This window comes from Leucoraja erinacea, chromosome 4, assembly GCF_028641065.1.
Source record: "Leucoraja erinacea ecotype New England chromosome 4, Leri_hhj_1, whole genome shotgun sequence".
NCBI classification, from domain to species: Eukaryota; Metazoa; Chordata; class Chondrichthyes; order Rajiformes; family Rajidae; genus Leucoraja; species Leucoraja erinaceus.
Genome location: NC_073380.1, coordinates 56,994,057 through 57,011,746, shown reverse-complemented (window position 1 = coordinate 57,011,746; position 17,690 = coordinate 56,994,057). Strand labels below are relative to the sequence as shown.

General features: G+C 46.8%; 1 protein-coding gene across 1 annotated transcript in view; it reads right to left on the bottom strand.

Moving 5' to 3' along the window:
• Nucleotides 1-1,565: 1,565 nt before the first annotated feature.
• The window catches only part of LOC129696444 (dermatan-sulfate epimerase-like protein), a 34,389-nt gene continuing 18,264 nt past the window's right edge, over nucleotides 1,566-17,690 (bottom strand). Inside the window, exon 2 of the mRNA XM_055634340.1 lies at nucleotides 1,566-10,309. Within this exon, the coding sequence (XP_055490315.1) occupies nucleotides 7,738-10,309 (2,572 nt within the window). The 3' untranslated portion in view covers nucleotides 1,566-7,737. The remainder of the gene's footprint in view (nucleotides 10,310-17,690) is intronic.

Genomic DNA, 17,690 nt, shown 5'->3' with positions numbered 1-17,690 from the left:
CTACGGATGCTGTCATACGGAATTTGTACATTCTCCATGACCTTGTGGGTTTTCTTCGGGTGCTCCAGTTTCCTGTCACACTCCAAAGGTCTACAAGTTTATACAGTAGGTTAATTAGCTTTGGTATAACTGTAAACTGTTCCTCATGTGTAGGATAGTGCTAGTGCACAGGGTGATCGCTGGTCGGTGCGGACTCGGTGGGCCAAAGGGCCTATTTCCACGCTGGATCTCTAAACTCTACATTAACGAATGCTCTGTGAATGCTCGGCTGAAGATTCACAACGTAACAGATTTAAATTTATATTCATCTGAAACTGTACGTGCCCGGGCTAGGCAGCACCAACTATACACAGAGTCATAGTCACAGAGTGAGAGTCATAGAGTCTTACAGTGTGGAAACAGGCTCCTCAGCCCAACCCTCCTACATCGACCAACGTCCCATCTACACCAGTCCCACCTGTCAGGATTGGCCCATATCCCTTTAAACCTGTCCCATCCATGTACCAATCTAAATGTTATTTAAACATTTATTTATAGGACCTGTCTCAACTACCTCTCCGGCAGCTCGTTCCATATACCAACCACCTTTTGTGTAAAAAAGTTGCCCCTCGGGTTCTTAATAAATCTTCCCCCACCTCACTTTAAACCTATGCCCCCTGGTTCTCGATTCAACCTACTCCAGGCAAGAGATGCCGTACGTCTACCCGATCTATTCCTCATGATTTTGTACACCTCTATAAAATCACACCTCATCCTCCTGCGCTCCATGAGTCCTTGCCTGCTCGACCTCTCCCTATAGCTCAGGCCTGTGAGTCCTGGCAACATCCTCATAAAAGTGCATATCTCTGCACTCTGTCAATGTGCAAAAGTGGTACCCCGAGTACAGGCGAGTGATGTGGGGGCGGGTGTGGTGATGGAAAATGGGCTTAAACGAGTGTTTGATAGTTGGTGCTGGCTCAATGGCCTGAGGGCTGTTTCCATGCTAACTTTAGACTTTAGAGATAAACAGGCCCTTCAGCCCACTGAGTCTCTGCCGACCAGCGATCACTGTACACTAGCTCTGTCCTACACACTAGAAACTATTTTACAATTTTTATTGAAGTCAATTAACCTAGAAATCCGCAAGTCTTTAGGATGTGGGAGGAAGCTGGAGCAACCGGAGAAAAGCCACACGGATGAACGTACAAACTCCGTACAGACAGCACCCGAGATCAGGATGGAACCCGGGTCTCTGGCGCTGTAAGGCAGCAACTCTAAAAGCCACCAGGCCGCCCGTAAATAATTCCTTGGTAAATTAATCAAGTGTTATTACAACATTTAAAATACATGTGGAAAGGTACATGGATAGGAAATGTTTAAAGGAACATGAAACCTGAGTTCCCGGAGTAAACTCACACGGTCCCAGGGAGAACGTGCATACACCACACACACAGTACCTGAGGTCAGGATCGAACCCTGGTCTCTGATGCCGTGGAGCAGCAGCTCTACCACTGTGCCATCCTAGCACCACTGTGGAAGCAGATTAGAAAGATGTTACCTTTACACAATGAGTAATGGCGAAAGGGTTCAAGCGATTTTTTTATTGATATGCATTAATATAATCCTCAAGATGTGGGGAGAAACACGGCCCTGTACATCACAATGAAACAAAACAGCACCCCAGTACAATTTCTGACATAAAAATCAAATCAGATCACAGTGGCCAACACATTAGGGCACAGATGCTTGAAATCTATCATTATGTTCAAAAGAAGCAAGAAGCATATTGTTCAGTACCATTTCCTTTGTTAAAACATTCTTATGCAATATGCACCACCATTACTCAGCTCCACGAGAGCTATTTAGATATGAAATGCAGGCTTCCTCTGACAGAGGTAAATCAATTATCAACCAGTCTGGCTTCACTTGGCAAGTCTCATGCTGAGTTGCAAAATCAGGGAGCTTTATTTTATAGTCATAGTCATACAGTATGGAAACAGGCCCTTCGGCCCAACTTTCCCAAACCGACCAACATGTTCCATCTACACTAATCCCCCCTGCCGGCGTTAAACTTTTCGTTAAACACCCTGCCTCAACTACCTCCTCCGGCAGCTCATTCCATACACCCACCACCATTTGTTTAAAAAAGGTTACCCCTCAGGTTCCCCTCATCTTAAACCTCTTCATCTGTTTCCTGACTCCCTTATTCTGGGCACAAAATGTTGGGCGTCGACCCGATCTATTCCCCTTTTAAATACACATTTCTCTGCATCCAAGTCTGCCACATTCTTTGCTAAACCAGTAACCAGCCAGTGCAGTTTACAATGCCAGATTAATTGCATTGCCCCTTGCCAATAATGCTGGTGTACAAAAATTAAAAGTCTGAACTAAGAAAAGCAAACCTTGAAACCCCTCCTCATCACTTGTATTCAGCTATTACTTAAGAAAAGGAATAGGTGGCATTTTGGGTTGAGACCCTTGACTCAAACTGTGACACTCAGTCTGAACCCAACCTGGACACTACTCCCATGGCCACCCATCGCTAGTACTCTTAAGACCTGAGACTCTCAGCCTGAAGAAGGGTCTTGACCCAAAACGCCACCTTTTCCTTTTCTCCAAAGATACCACCTGACCCGCTGAGTTACTCCAGCATTTTGTGTCTATCTTCTGTGTAAACCAGCATCTGCAGTTCCTTCCATACCTTTGTCAGCGCCCGATATGTGGTGACACTTTGCATACTTGTAGTTGAGGCCAGTTCATTGGCTATATTTAAGAGGGAGTTAGATGTGGCCCTTGTGGCTAAGGGGATCAGGGGGTATGGAGAGAAGGCAGGTACGGGATACTGAGTTGGATGATCAGCCATGATCATATTGAATGGCGGTGCAGGCTCGAAGGGCCGAATGGCCTACTCCTGCACCTAATTTCTATGTTTCTATGTTTGTATATGGCATGCAAAACACAGAATTTCACTGCGACATGCCATGTGTCGTATCAATCAATCCACCTATCACTTGCCAGGCTTTCTCCTACAATTCTTCTCCTCTAGCTTTCTTCTGAATCAGTCTGAAGGCTCCTGACCTAAAACCTCACCTACCCATGCCCTCCAGAGATGCTGCCTGAACCTTTTGAGTTTCTCCAACACTCTGTGCCTTAATCAGACAGCTTACCGTTTTGAAGCTCATGATTATTTATTACAGTTTTAAGAATTTGGGATGAAACCGTTTGGCCCATCAAAGTGATGCTGGCCCTTAATGGAGTATTCCGATCAGTCCCACTCAATGCAGTTTTCTTCCTCCCCATGGTCATGAAAAATAATATTCCTGCCATTTCTCATCCAACTTTACTCTGAAACTCGTGATTAGCTGGATCATCCGTACCACAAACCCAATCCAAGCCCAACATGGAGACTTATTTCATGTCCATCCATCTCCACTACTCTTAAGGGATTTAAGAGTCATAGAGTCATACAGCATGGAAACAGGCACTTCGGCCCAACTTGCCCATGCCTACTAACATGTCCCATCCACACTATTCCCACCTGCCTGTGTTTGGTCCATATCCCTCTAAACCTGTCCTACCCATATACCTCTCCAAATGTTTTTTTAAATCTTGCCTCAGCTACCTCCTCAGGCAATTCGTTCCATAAACCTACCGCCCTCTGAGTGAAAAAGTTGACCCTCAGGTGCATATTAAATCTTTCCCCTCTCATCTTAAACCTAAGTCCTCTGGTTCTTGATGCCTTTATTCCGGGTAAAAGACTGTGCATTTATACTATCTATTCCTCTCTTGATCTTATTCATATCAAAGCGATTCTTTATAGAAAAAGAGTCATCGAGTCGTACAGCACGGAAACAGGCCTTTCGGCGCAACTTGCCCATGCCGACAAAGATGCCCCACCCACTTGTCCCACTTGCCTGTTTCTTGTCCATATCTCTTTAAACCTCTCCTATCCATGTACCTGTCCAAATAGCTTTGTAGATTTTTACCCCATTTTCTTTTTTTCTTGTTTTAGAGATACAGTGTGGAAGCAGGCCTGGTCTCTGGCGCTGTAAGGCAGCAACTCTACTGCAGCAGTGCCACCACCTCCTCTTGATTACATTTATTTTTCATAAAGAACTATCACTGTGGAAGATGGAATCTTCAACCATGTGGGCAAGAATTTTATTTATAAAGTTCAAAAGGGGTGCAAGCCCAAGCTGAACCCCTGATGCCTGGCATGGAAGATACACCCGATAAGGTTCAAGTTTGGGTCTCATTTCATTTCCATTAACTTCACAGTGAACCTCTGATCATAACCAGGGTTGCACAGTGGCACAGCGGTAGATTTGCTGCTTGACAGTGCCAGAGACCCGGGACCGATCCTGACCATGGGTGCTGTCTATATGGAGTTTGTACGTTTTCCCCGGGTACTCTGGTTTCCTCCCACACTCCAAAGATGTACAGGTTTATAGTTTAATTGACTTCGTTAAAGATTGTAAATTGTCCCCAGTGTGTAGGATAGTGCTAGTGTACGGGGCGATCGCTGGTCGGTGTGGCCTCAGTGAGCCGAAGGTCCTGTTTCCATGCTGTATCACTAACATAAACTAAACCACTCTCATGGATTAAAAAGACATGGATTTTCTCTTGAAATATTCACACAATATTTTGCAACAATGCCTCCTGATCCTTGAGCCATCCACTGATGACAACAATCTCACTCTATTTCTGCTAACTAAATTGTGACAGAATCGATAAAACCCAGTCCCCAGGGGCCATTCAAACATGTCAGTCAAACTTAATCAGCCTTGGTATCCTTTGAAAGTGAAGAGCAAAACAGCAAAGGGATTAATAAGCAGATTTCATGATGGATTTGTTCTGGCTTACAAAAGGCAGAGAGATCTAAAACCAAATAATTGTATTTTGCTAGCACCTTTGGCAAACTCAAGAGATCCTGTCATGTCTACAAGGCGGCACAACATCACAGTGGTAGAGTTGTTGCCTCACTGCATCGGAGACTCGGGTTCGTATGGAACTTGTATGTTCTCACTGTGACCTGCGTGGGTTTTCTCCAGGTGCTCCAGTTTCCTCCCACACTCCAGGTTTGTAGGTTAATTGGCTTCGGTAAAATAATTCAGATAAAGTAGCATCAGTTAACCAATTTCAACCTGTGGTTGCTCCAACTGATATCTTCATATTAATATGATGGGCTTTTATCCAGAAGAAATGATATGGAAAGAAGCCATTTGGCCATTCTGTCCTGTATCAGTTTCCTTGCCAGAGCAACCTGTTCTAATCTTGATTCATTGATCTATCAAATGCCACATTAATTTCCTTCAAATCGTTGAGTTGAGATGGGGAAGAAAGGGGAACATTAAGTAATCTCATCCTGCCTCCAGGTGCACTCAATCATCTCCAACAGCTAGGATACATCTCATTAATCATTTTACTTCACAAAGCAAATAGAAGTGGAGCAGGCAAGAAACAATTGTCATTCCAAAACGTCCCAAAAAGTTCTGTAAATCCAGATTCAGGGACCGTTTCTTCCCAGTTGTTATCAGGCAACTGAACCATCTACCAACAGTTAGCGACCAGTCATGAGCTACTAGCTATGTCATTGGAGACCCTTAGACTATCTTTGATCGAACTTCACTGGACTTTATCTCGCACTAAACGTTATTCACGTTATTCCCTTTATAGGAAGAAATGGGATACCCTGGAGAAAACACATACAGGTCACAGGGAGAACGTGAAAACTCCACACAGCCAAGCACCTGTAATCAGCATTAAATCCGGGTCTCTGGTGCTGTAAGGCAGCAACTCTACCACTGCGACACTTTGCCGTCCCTAATAGGAGATCTTGGTCAGCATGAACGAGCTGGCCAATGCTGTATGACTATGACTATGACAGAAGCTGTGTTAACATGTACGGATACTTGACCAAAGTTCGGGCAAGGCATATAACATTGGCAGAACAAGACCCAAAGTAGAAACAAGGAACTGCAAATGCTGCTTTATAAACAAAAAGACACAAAGTGTTGGAGTAACTTAGCAGGTTAGGCATCATCGCTGAATAGGTGAAGTTTCGGGTTGGACCCTTTACAATGGCACCGCCCCTGTGTTCATTCCCATTGATACCCACATTTACAAGTTCATAACATTTCTAAAGTACTTCTGCATGGTACATTTTTGGATACGCCATTCTTACGGTGATAAATGTTAACCACAGTGCAGGATAGTAAAAATGCTTGCCAAGCAAGAACCTGTAGATAGACACAAAATGCTGGAGTAAATCAGCACATTCGGCAGCATCTCTGGAGAAAAAGAGATGGTAGAGTTGCTGACTTAGTGCCAGAATCCCTCATTCGATCCTGACTATGGGTACTGTCTGTATGGACTTTACACATTCTCCCTGTGATCATGCTGGTTTCCTCCGGGTGCTCCGGTTTGCTCCCACACTCCAAAGACCAATAGGCTTGTAGGATAAGTAGGTTCAGTGAGCTGTAAAATTGATCCGAGTGTGTGTAGGTTAATGTACGGGATAATTTTTGGTTAGTCTCAAGACTTGACTCTGAAAAAAGATTCCGACCTGAAATGTCAGCTATTCCTTTACTCCAGCGATGCTGTCCGACCCGTTCAGTTACTCCAGCATTTTGTGTTATTCTTCGGTATAAACCAGCATCTGCAGTTCCTTCCTACACAAACCAGTCAGCCTGTATACTGTATGTTTGACTCTTATACCTCTGGAGAGGCTGAGAGGGGGTGCTTTACAGTGGCAGCTGTATCCGAAATGTCTATAACAAGCAAAGTACCAGGAAAAATCATCTGCAGATAGCGATCACCATAATGGTCTGAGGTGACCCATGCCTGTCTCGCTGGGCTCCAAAGCTAATGTAGATGATAAAAAAACCAACAAGGTGTAACATGGTAACAAGATTACATTGATTTCCCCTCCAATCATCCTGATTCCACATGGTTCGCATCCATCGATCGATTTCCCACCATGAACCGCTCTTCATTGTTGATGTGCTTCTCTGCAAAATCCTACAATACTCCTAGGACCAAAAGTTTTCAGAAGTTGTAGGTGAGACAGAGGTTCACGTGCACCTCCTCTAACCTCATCAACTGCATCCGGCGTTTCCGATGTGGGCTCGTGTTCATCGGCAAAACCAAGCGTAGACTTGCCGACCGTTTCACTGAATATTTGCACTCGGTCCACCAAAGCATGCTGGATCTCCCGGTTGCTTTCCCATTCCCACGCTGACCCCTCTGTCCTAGGTCTCCTCCACTACTAGGGTGAGGCCACATGCAAACTGGAGGAACAGCTCCTCATATTCCGCTTGGGTACCTTTCAATTTTTTTGGCTCAGTCTCTTCACATGGAATACTTGAGAGTTTTACTGTCCAGGATGCAGCTAAATACTGCGGAGTGTTGCTGAGCAGACTGGGCTTACTGTTGAACAGAAATGATTAAAACGAGGATGAGTGGGCCCCTCACACATGCATCATCCCCATTAATGGCTCCACAACTACCTGTGTGAAAGGGAACTTGAGTGGGAATCACCACTGCTTGGAGTGAGCACCGCATGTTTAGTTTAGTCTTGGTTTATTGTCACGTGCACCGGGCTACAGTGAAATGTTGTGGTTTCCTTCTATCTCCTATGTTTCATCTTCCATCTCCTGTGCAAACTCTTCTGGTGAAACCTCGTCTGAATAGGTCCAGGGACCCCGCTGTGCACTCCGTCCCATCTCAATGGTGTTGAAACCCCTGGGAGTGCGGTGTTCAACTGGTTACCCTGGAGTAGCCTAACTGGGCCATCACTGACCAGCAGATGTCCTCGATAGTGCTAATGTCCTGCTGGGACATCCTGTCCCTCCAGACATGGAGGTTGCTGGGAGAGACCTCCCCCTCGAACGGGAGGTGGAACAAGTTGGTGGAGGTGGTGAAGAGTATCCTGTTCAGCACAGCCGGGGGCAGCGGGAACCCCAGGAACGTGTAGACCTTCTCGGCTGCTTCCTCGGGACGATTGATGATGTCTTCAAACTTCAGCAGCAAGTAGGTTGCGGCCGAGAGCCTCCTGTTGACCCTCATTGCTGCCTCGGTGTTGGCGAGCCACAGGTGAGCCAGGAGGGCCACCACGTTCTTGGAAGAGGAGGAGAAATACCTCCTGTGACGCTCGAACTCTACGGCGTAGGCGGAGGGAGGAGAGCACGCCTCGGCGGCGTCCCGCTGGAAGAGGGAGGCGAGGCGCCGAGGCATGTTGCTCAGGGAGTAGAGGCTGGGTTTGCTGTTGAAGAGCAAGGAGTGGACCCAGGCCCGAGGGTCCCTAACCACTAGCATGGTCCTAGTGGAAGCCCCTAGAACTCCCTGGATGAAGGGCAGCTTGAGGGTCCATGCCCCGCTACTTAAACTGAGGACCACCCGGGCGTTGGGATAGGAAGCCAGGTGTCTCCTCAACTGGTGGACCTCATCTGCGTTCCTCTCCACGTTCTCCCTGTACCTCCGGTCGGCAGAGGAGACCTTCCTCCTGGTCTTCCTCTTCTTGTCAGGGGATCCTCCAGGATTATCCCCGGTTGTATCGCCCCTGGTTCCAGGGTGCATGGGGACATTCTGCAGGTGGAGTTTGGTGCCGTGCACCAGAGACTGAAGCCAGCCCTGGACCAGGCGGTAACGGCCCTGCTGAGCGTCCGATCCCTTCCACTCACAGGCATCGAGGAAGGGGTCCATTTCAGCAGCTCCCGTCTCTTCCATGGGCAGCCTGACATACAGGAAGTCGGTGGAGTTGGCGAAGAGATGCTCGAGGATTTCGGACCCGGAACCGGGCAAGGAGGCCACCACCAGAGGGGACATCTTGCCCAGTACAGGGTCCCACTGAGAGGGGACGGGTCCAGGCTCTCCCCCTGTCCAGTTGGCACCGCAGAGGGGCTGCCTGCAGGTGGTCCACAGCACGGCCAATTCCACCAGCCAGAGGGTGACCGCGATCAACATGGCCAGGCGCAGCAGCTTGCCGAAGGAGAGGTGGAACCGGCAACGGGTGGCCACCAAGCCCAAGCCCAGACACAAGCCTACTGCCACCGTCGCCTTCACCGTCATGCCGAAGTGAAAGAAGACGGCCCCCACCGAGTGCCGCCCCTGGACTGCGGTGATCCCCAGCCCGAACCTGGTGACTTGGTGAGGTTCCTCCACCATGGCGTACCCTCCAAAGCCCAGGTAGGAGAAGCGGGCGCTGGGGTCGGAGTGGCGCGTGGCCAGGGACACCACCACCGGCGTGCCGTTGACTGTCAACCCGACCTTGAGGCCGTGCCCGCCATCGTCCAGGAACCTGCAGTCGGAGACGCGGACATAGGGGCCATGGAAGAGGTAGGCCATGCGGCTGACGGGACCGCTCAGGGAGAAGGTCACGTTGACGTACTGGGTCCAACGTTTCTTGAACTCTGCAGCCTGCTCGGTGTCCTGCAGGCGGGGCTCGGGGCTGGAACCGCCGGGGTCAAACCAGAACATCTTGTACTGGGCGTCCCACACATCCATCATGGCCCCGTTCAGCCCCCCCGGAGTAGAGTAGGGCACGTACTTGAAGTCGATGTCCAGATTGTGGAAGAAGGAGCTGGCCTGCTCCAAGGGAGAGTCAACACTTCGCTCCACATGGTCCACCACCAGCAAGGTCTGGGAGTTGAGGAGCAGGAGTGCCCGGTAGACACTACGCAGGCCCATGGAGGAGGAGTAAGCCCTGGCTGCCTCGCCACTGGTGAAGACCATGCCCCCGTGTTGATCTGCGGTCACTAGCTCCCCCCCAGAGCTCCCGGACTCCTCGGCCAGCCAGTTGAGCCATTGTCCGCATTCTCCGAGCTGGCCTTCCCAGGGCTGGTTGCACTGGCTGCTGGGCGAGGGACCAAAGACCAGCACGTTGTTGAGGTAGCTGTACTTGGGTCCGTAGAGCGCCTCGGATACAAACACCTGCCCGTTGGGGGCGAAGGTGAAGGAGTTCTGATCCGGGTGCTCGTGGCCTGGGTTGAAGTTCCTCCACCCATCGATCCAGGAGTAGGGAGACCCGTGGACTATCTCGTAGATCGCCCGGCCGCCCAGCTTCCCCGACTTGAAGGAGACAAAGGTGTTGCCCGGCCCGTTGGGCAAGCCACCTCCATAGGTGACTACCCCCCAGTTGGAGAAGACGTGGAGACTCGGGGTGCCGTGGTGGTCCGGGGGCCGAGGGACCAGCTGGGGGTCGAACCAGATGAACTCGGTGTGCAGGGTGCACCACCGATGGGCGCTCGAGGGCTCCATGGGTCCATCCTTGGGACGATGCTTCCGGATCTGCTTGGCCAACCAATTTCCACTGCCGTCCCTCAGCACGTACCTGCAACACAGTCAAGAGCGTTTCATTACCATTTACACCAGGACGGGGACAATGACATTCTTACTTGCTGCACCTCCACAAGCTCTAGAACACAATGACAGAACAGGGGTGGCACAGTTGCGCAGCGGTAGAGTCCTGGGTACCATCCTGACTGTGGGTGCTGTGTGTACAGAATTTGTACGTTTTCCCGGTGATCTGCCCAGATTTCGCTGGGTGCTCCAGTTTCCTCCCACGGTCCAAAGACATGCAGGTTTGGAGAGAGATGCAGAAAAAAAATAATTGAAAATGCTTTGACCATATGTTTTAATTAATTGCATAATAATAGTTTCCAAATTGCTCACGGCTTCATGAAGAGTCGGAGTCCGAGTCGCAGAGACATACAGCGTGGAAACAAGCTATTCGACCCAACTTGCCCACGCCGACCACAATGCCCTATCTGCAATAGCCCTGCCGACTTGCGTTTGGCCCATAGACCTCTAAAATTATCCTATTCGTACCTGTCCAAATGTACCTAGCGGTAAGAGTTGCTGCCTTACAGCTATAGAGACCCGGGTTCAAACCCGACTGTGGGGGCAGCCTGTACGGAGTTTGTACATTCTCCCTGTGACCGCGTGCGTTTTCCCCGGGTGCTCCAGTTTCCTCCCACATTCCAAAGACGTACTGGTTTGTAAGTTAATTGGCTTCGGTACAACTGTAAACTGTTTCTCGTGTGTAGGGTAGTGTTTTGTGCACGGGATGATCGTTGGTCGGCATGGACTCGGTGGGCCAAAGGGCCTGTTTCCGCACTGCATCTCTAAACTAAACTAAAATCAAAGGACAAACCACATGTCTAATCACTGTGAATTAATTCAAGAAATTTCACATGCGCTGTGCATCATGATATATTCAGTGCTTTCTTGGGCTCAATGTTAATTGCCCTTAATGAACATCAATGAAGCTTTGTTAAATTAAGCATTGGATCAATAAGGAAAAAAGGACAAGATTAAACATCTATTCTATCAACCCTTTCATCTTAATTGGCTGCAAGTATATTCTTTCTACAGTGGACCATTGATTATCCAGGGTAATAGAAGAGAGCACCTCCTTGGATAATACAAAAGCCCAGATAATGCACCGCACATTATAAAGACATCAGACAAATGGCCTTATAGTCCAATGTTTATTAAAATAGTCATGGTAGTTTGTTTGAAGGTTGTTTTACAAACTACCCTTTTTTTCCTCTGGACCTCAATTCCCCTACTCTCGGCAAGAAATTCTGTGCGTCTACCCCAGTGGTTCTAAACCTTTTGGGCATACGTACGTGCATACGCAAACAAAATACTGTATGTGGTATTTACCTTTGTGAGGTTCCTAAAATGGGCTCAACAAATGGATATGTTATTTATGAACCCTTCATGTCCCCCGGTAAAGCCCCAAACGATCCCTCATGGGGGTCCCGATCCACAGGTTAAGAACCACTGGTCTATCCGATATAATCCTCTCATGATTTTATACATCTCTATACGATCACTCCTCATCCTCCTGCTGAGGTGACCAAGATGCACCATTTAGTCCCATTTACCTGCGTTTGGCACATATCCCTCTAAACCTTTCCTATCCATGCACCTGTTCAAATAGCTTTTGATGAAACATTTCAGCAGGCATATTCCCCCACAACCAAATATTTTCAGTCGAGTTTCCCGCATTAGGGGGCCGGGCTTCGGAATTTAGAAATGACGCCAAAACATTGCCCCACTGAAATTCAGTGAACAAATTTCATTGCGCAGTTGCACATGTGACAAATAAACCACCGTTCAACCATTGAACCAGTTTGCAGGCATCAGCACACCTGAAACACAAGAGGATAACCTCATTTTGGGAAGAACCATAGTTTTGGTTGCGGTCTCTCTCCAACCAGTAAGTAGTATTACTGTACTTGTAATGTATTCTATCTGTAGTTAATGCACAGTTAGTGTACACTTACTGTAGAAACAAAGAACTACAGCCGTGGAGGCGCAGCGTTGCTGCCTTACAGCGAATGCAGCGCCGGGGACCCGGGTTCGATCCCGATTACGGGTGCTGTCAGTATGGAGTTTGTACTTTCTCCCTGTGACCTGCGTGGGTTTTCTCCCGAGATCTTAGATTTCCTCTCACACTTCAAAGACGTACAGGTTTGTAGGTTAATTGGTTTGATAAATGTAAAACTTTAGTCCCAAGTGGGTGTTGGATTGTGTTAATAGTGCGGGGATCGCTGGTCGGCGCGGACCAGGTGGGCCGAAGGGCCAGTTTGCGCTGTATCTCGAAGCTAAACTAAACTAAACTGTAGATGCTGGTTAATACAGAAATGGACACAAAGTGTTGGAATAAATCAGCGGGTCAGGCAGCATCTCTGGAGAACATTGATAGGTGACATTTCCAGTCTGAAGAAGGATCCCGACCTGAAACGTCACCTATCCATGCTCTCCAGGGATGCTGCCTGACCCACTGAGTAACTCCAGCAATCTGTATTTTTGTTAAGTGGTAATTTGGATTGTATAATAAAGATTGGGTTTGTCAGTCAATCCCATGTCACCATGTCACCAAATGAATGAATTAATGAACAATCTCACTTTTGCCATGCTCTCCATATTGCCCCTTAGGCAGGAGAACGGAGTTGAGAGGGAAAGATAGATTAGCCATGATTGAATGGCCAAATGAACTTGATGGGCCGAATGGCTTAATTCTGCTCCAGGAACCTATGAACACCCTCTTGAGCCTGGGACGCACTGTTCCATTTGACTCAATACCTCACACAGCCAGAATGCATCTTGGCAGTCTCAGGGATCAGCCATCTTCCCATTCCCTGCCAACATCTCCTCCGTCCAACTTTCCTCTCTGCCCTTTTCTCTCTTGGAATTGTTTTCCCATAAAGAGATGAGCTTCCACAGCTGGACAGAGAGAGAGAGCCTTTGTATCCTGCCCAGCACCTTCGCTCCTTTGCCTTCAACAATTTATTTATTTAAAACATAAACACTGTCCGCTGTATATTAAACACAATAACAGTTATCTTTCGGTTACATTTTTTGCTGTTTGAACAAGATTTTCCATATAACCATATAACAGTTACAGCACGGAAACAGGCCATCTCGGCCCTACAAGTCCGTGCAGAACAAATTTTTTTCCCCTTAGTCCCACCTGCCTGCACTCATACCATAACCCTCCATTCCCTTCTCATCCATATGCCTATCCAATTTATATTTAAATAATACCAATGAACCTGCCGACACCACTTCCACTGGAAGCTCATTCCACACCGCTACCACTCTCTGAGTAAAGAAGTTCCCCCTCATGTTACCCCTAAACTTCTGTCCCTTAATTCTGAAGTCATGTCCTCTTGTTTGAATCTTCCCTATTCTCAAAGGGAAAAGCTTGTCCACATCAACTCTGTCTATCCCTCTCATCATTTTAAAGACCTCTATCAGGTCCCCCCTTAACCTTCTGCGCTCCAGAGAATAAAGACCTAACTTATTCAACCTATCTCTGTAACTTAGTTGTTGAAACCCAGGCAACATTCTAGTAAATCTCCTCTGTACTCTCTCTATTTTGTTGACATCCTTCCTATAATTGGGCGACCAAAATTGTACACCATACTCCAGATTTGGTCTCACCAATGCCTTGTACAATTTTAACATTACATCCCAGCTTCTATACTCCATGCTCTGATTTATAAAGGCTAGCATACCAAAAGCTTTCTTTACCACCCTATCTATATGAGATTCCACCTTCAAGGAACTATGCACGGTTATACCCAGATCCCTCTGTTCAACTGTATTCTTCAATTCCCTACCATTTACCATGTACGTCCTATTTTCATTTGTTCTGCCAAGGTGTAGCACCTCACATTTATCAGCATTAAACTCCATCTGCCATCTTTCAGCCCACTCTTCCAACTGGCATAAATCACTCTGTAGACTTTGGAAATCCTCTTCATTATCCACAACACCCCCTATCTTGGTATCATCTGCATACTTACTTATCCAATTTACCACACATTCATCCAGATCATTGATGTACATGACAAACAACAAAGGACCCAACACAGATCCCTGAGGCACCCCACTAGTCACCTGCCTCCAACCCGATAAACAGCCATCCACCATTACCCTCTGGCTTCTCCCATTCAGCCACTGTTGAATCCATCTTGCTATTCCTGCATTTATACCCAACAGTTGAACCTTCTTAACCAACCTTCCATGAGGAACCTTGTCAAAGGCCTTACTAAAGTCCATATAGACAACATCCACTGCTTTACCCTCGTCAATTTCCCTAGTAACCTCTTCAAAAAATTCAAGAAGATTAGTCAAACATGACCTTCCAGGCACAAATCCATGTTGACTGTTCCTAATCAGACCCTGTTTATCTAGATGCTTATATATATTATCTCTAAGTATCTTTTCCATTAATTTGCCCACCACTGAAGTCAAACTAACAGGTCTATCATTGCTAGGTTTACTCTTAGAACCCTTTTTAAACAATGGAACAACATGCGCAGTACACCAATCCTCGGGGACTATTCCCGTTTCTAATGACATTTGAAATATTTCTGTCATAGCCCCGGCTATTTCTACACTAACTTCCCTCAATGTCCTAGGGAATATCCTGTCAGGACCTGGAGACTTATCCACTTTTATATTTTTCAAAAGTGTCAGTACTTCTTTTACTTTGAACCTCATAGTATCCATAGCTACTCTACTAGTTTCCCTTACCTCACATAATTCAATATCCTTCTCCTTGGTGAATACCAAAGAAAAAAAAAAGTTCAATATCTCCCCCATCTCTTTTGGCTCTGCAGATAGCTGTCCACTCTGTCTCTCCAATGGACCAATTTTATCCCTCGTTATCCTTTTGCTATTAATATAGCTGTAGAAACCCTTTGGATTGACTTTCACCTTACTTGCCAAAGCAACCTCATATCTTCTTTTAGCTATTCTAATTTCTTTCTTAAGATTCTTTTTACATTCCTTATACTCCTCAAGCACCTCATTTACTTCATGCTGCCTATAATTATTGTAGATCTCCCTCTTTTTCCGAACAAGATGCCCAATTTCCCTTGAAAACCATGGCTCTTTCCAATTTTTACTGTTGTCAACCGAACAGGAACATAAAGATTCTGTACTCTTAAAATTTCCCCTTTAAATGTCCTCCATTTCTCTTCTACATCTTTCCCATAAAACAAAATGTCCCAGTTCACTCCTTTTAAATCATCTCGCATCGCATCAAAGTTAGCCTTTCTCCAATCAAAAATCTCAACCCTAGGTCCAGTTCTGACCCTCTCCATAATTATATTGAAACTAATGGTATTGTGATCACTGGACCCGAAGTGCTCCCCAACGCATACCTCCGCCACCTGTCCCATCTCATTTCCTAACAGGAGGTCCAGCACTGCCCCTCCTCTAGTAGGTACCTCTATGTATTGCTGCAAAAAACTATCCTGCACACATTTTGCAAACTCCAACCCATCCAGCCCATTTACAGAATGTGTTTCCCAGTCTATGTGTGGAAAGTTGAAATCTCCCACAATCACTACCTTGTGCTTACTACTAATCTCTGCTATCTCCTTACATATTTGCTCTTCCAATTCTCGTTCCCCGTTTGGCGGTCTATAATACACCCCTAAAAGAGTTGCTACACCTTGCCCACTTCTCAATTCCACCCAAATAGCCTCCCTAGATGAGCCCTCCAATCTATCCTGCCAAAGCACTGCTGTAATATCTTCCCTGACTAGCAATGCAACACCTCCACCTCTTGCCCCTCCAATTCTATCACACCTGAAGCAGCGAAATCCTGGAATATTTAGTTTCCAATCGCAGCCCTCCTGCAACCACGTTTCACTGATCGCCACAACATCATACTTCCAGATGTCTATCCAGACTCTAAGCTCATCCACCTTTCTTACAATGCTCCTAGCATTAAAATATGCACATTTAAGAAAACCCCCGTCTCTTATTCTCTGTTTTTTTCCTTTTTTTTCTTTCTCCTCTTATGTCCGAGTGCTTCCCATTTCTGCTTCCTGCCTCCCATTCTGTCTACTACCTTTCGCTATTTGAGTCCCTCGCCCCAACCATTCTAGTTTAAAGTCTCCCCAGCTGCCTTTGCAAATTTCCCCGCTAGGATATTGGTCCCCCTCGGGTTCAAGTGCAACCCATCCTTTCTGTACAGGTCCCACCTTCCCCAAAAGAAGTCCCAATGATCCAGGAACTTGAATCCCTGCCCTCTGCACCAGTCTTTCAGCCACGCATTTATCCTCCACCTCGCTCCATTCCTACTCTCACTGTCGCGTGGCACAGGCAGTAATCTTGAGATTGTTACCTTTTTGGTCCTTTTTCTTAACTCTCCTCCCAACTCCCTAAATCCTCCTTTCAGGACCTCTTCCCTTTTTTTACCTATGTCATTGGTACCTATATGTACCACGACCTCAGGCTCCTCTCCCTCTGATTTAAGGATATCTTGGATGCGTTGAGACACGTCCGAGGATGCGTTGAGACATGTCCGAATTTTCGTCCTAGTTTTAAACTTTTGTTTAGAGATGCACTGCGGAAGTAGGCCCACCAAGTCCATGCCGACAAACCTCTCTTCTAGTTATCTAAAAATTATCTCTGAATCAGACTTGGCATTGGGACGGTATGGTGGCACAGCAGTAGAGTTTTACTGATTCCCAGCCCCAGAGACCTGGGTTCCATCCTGACTATGGGTGCTACCTGCACGGAGTTTGTACATTCTCCCTGTGACCACGTGGCTTTTCTCCGGGTGTTCTGGTTCAAAGGCTCGTTGGGCTCCAAAGACGTACAGGTTTGTATGTTAATTGGTTTTGGTAAAATTGTCCCTAGTGTGTAGGTTACTACATGTACAGGGATCGCTGTTCAGCATGGACTTGGTGGGTAAAAGACACTGTTTCAGCGCTGTATGTCCTGAAGAGTCCAAGCCGACCATCGATCACCAGTTCACACTAGTTCTATGTTATCCCACTTTCACATTCTACACACTGGGGTAACCAATTAACCTGCATGTCTTTAGGATGAAGGAGGAAACCGGAACACCTGGAAAAAATCCATACGGTCACAGGGAGAACGTGCAAACTCTGCACAGCACCAAAGGTCAGGATGAACCTGGTTCTCTGGTGCTGTGATACAGTAACTCAGTCACTGTGCCAGTGCATAAAGTAAAATTCTTCCTGTTAGATTTGGTCAATTTTTATGTTCATAAGTAATAGGAGCAGAATTAAGCAATTCGGCCCATCATCTACACCATTCAATCATGGTTGATCTATCTTTCCTTAACCCCATGCTCCTGCCTTCTCCCCATAACACCTGATACCCACACTAATCAAGATTTGCCACCAGTAAATGCATTTCTTGTCATCGTG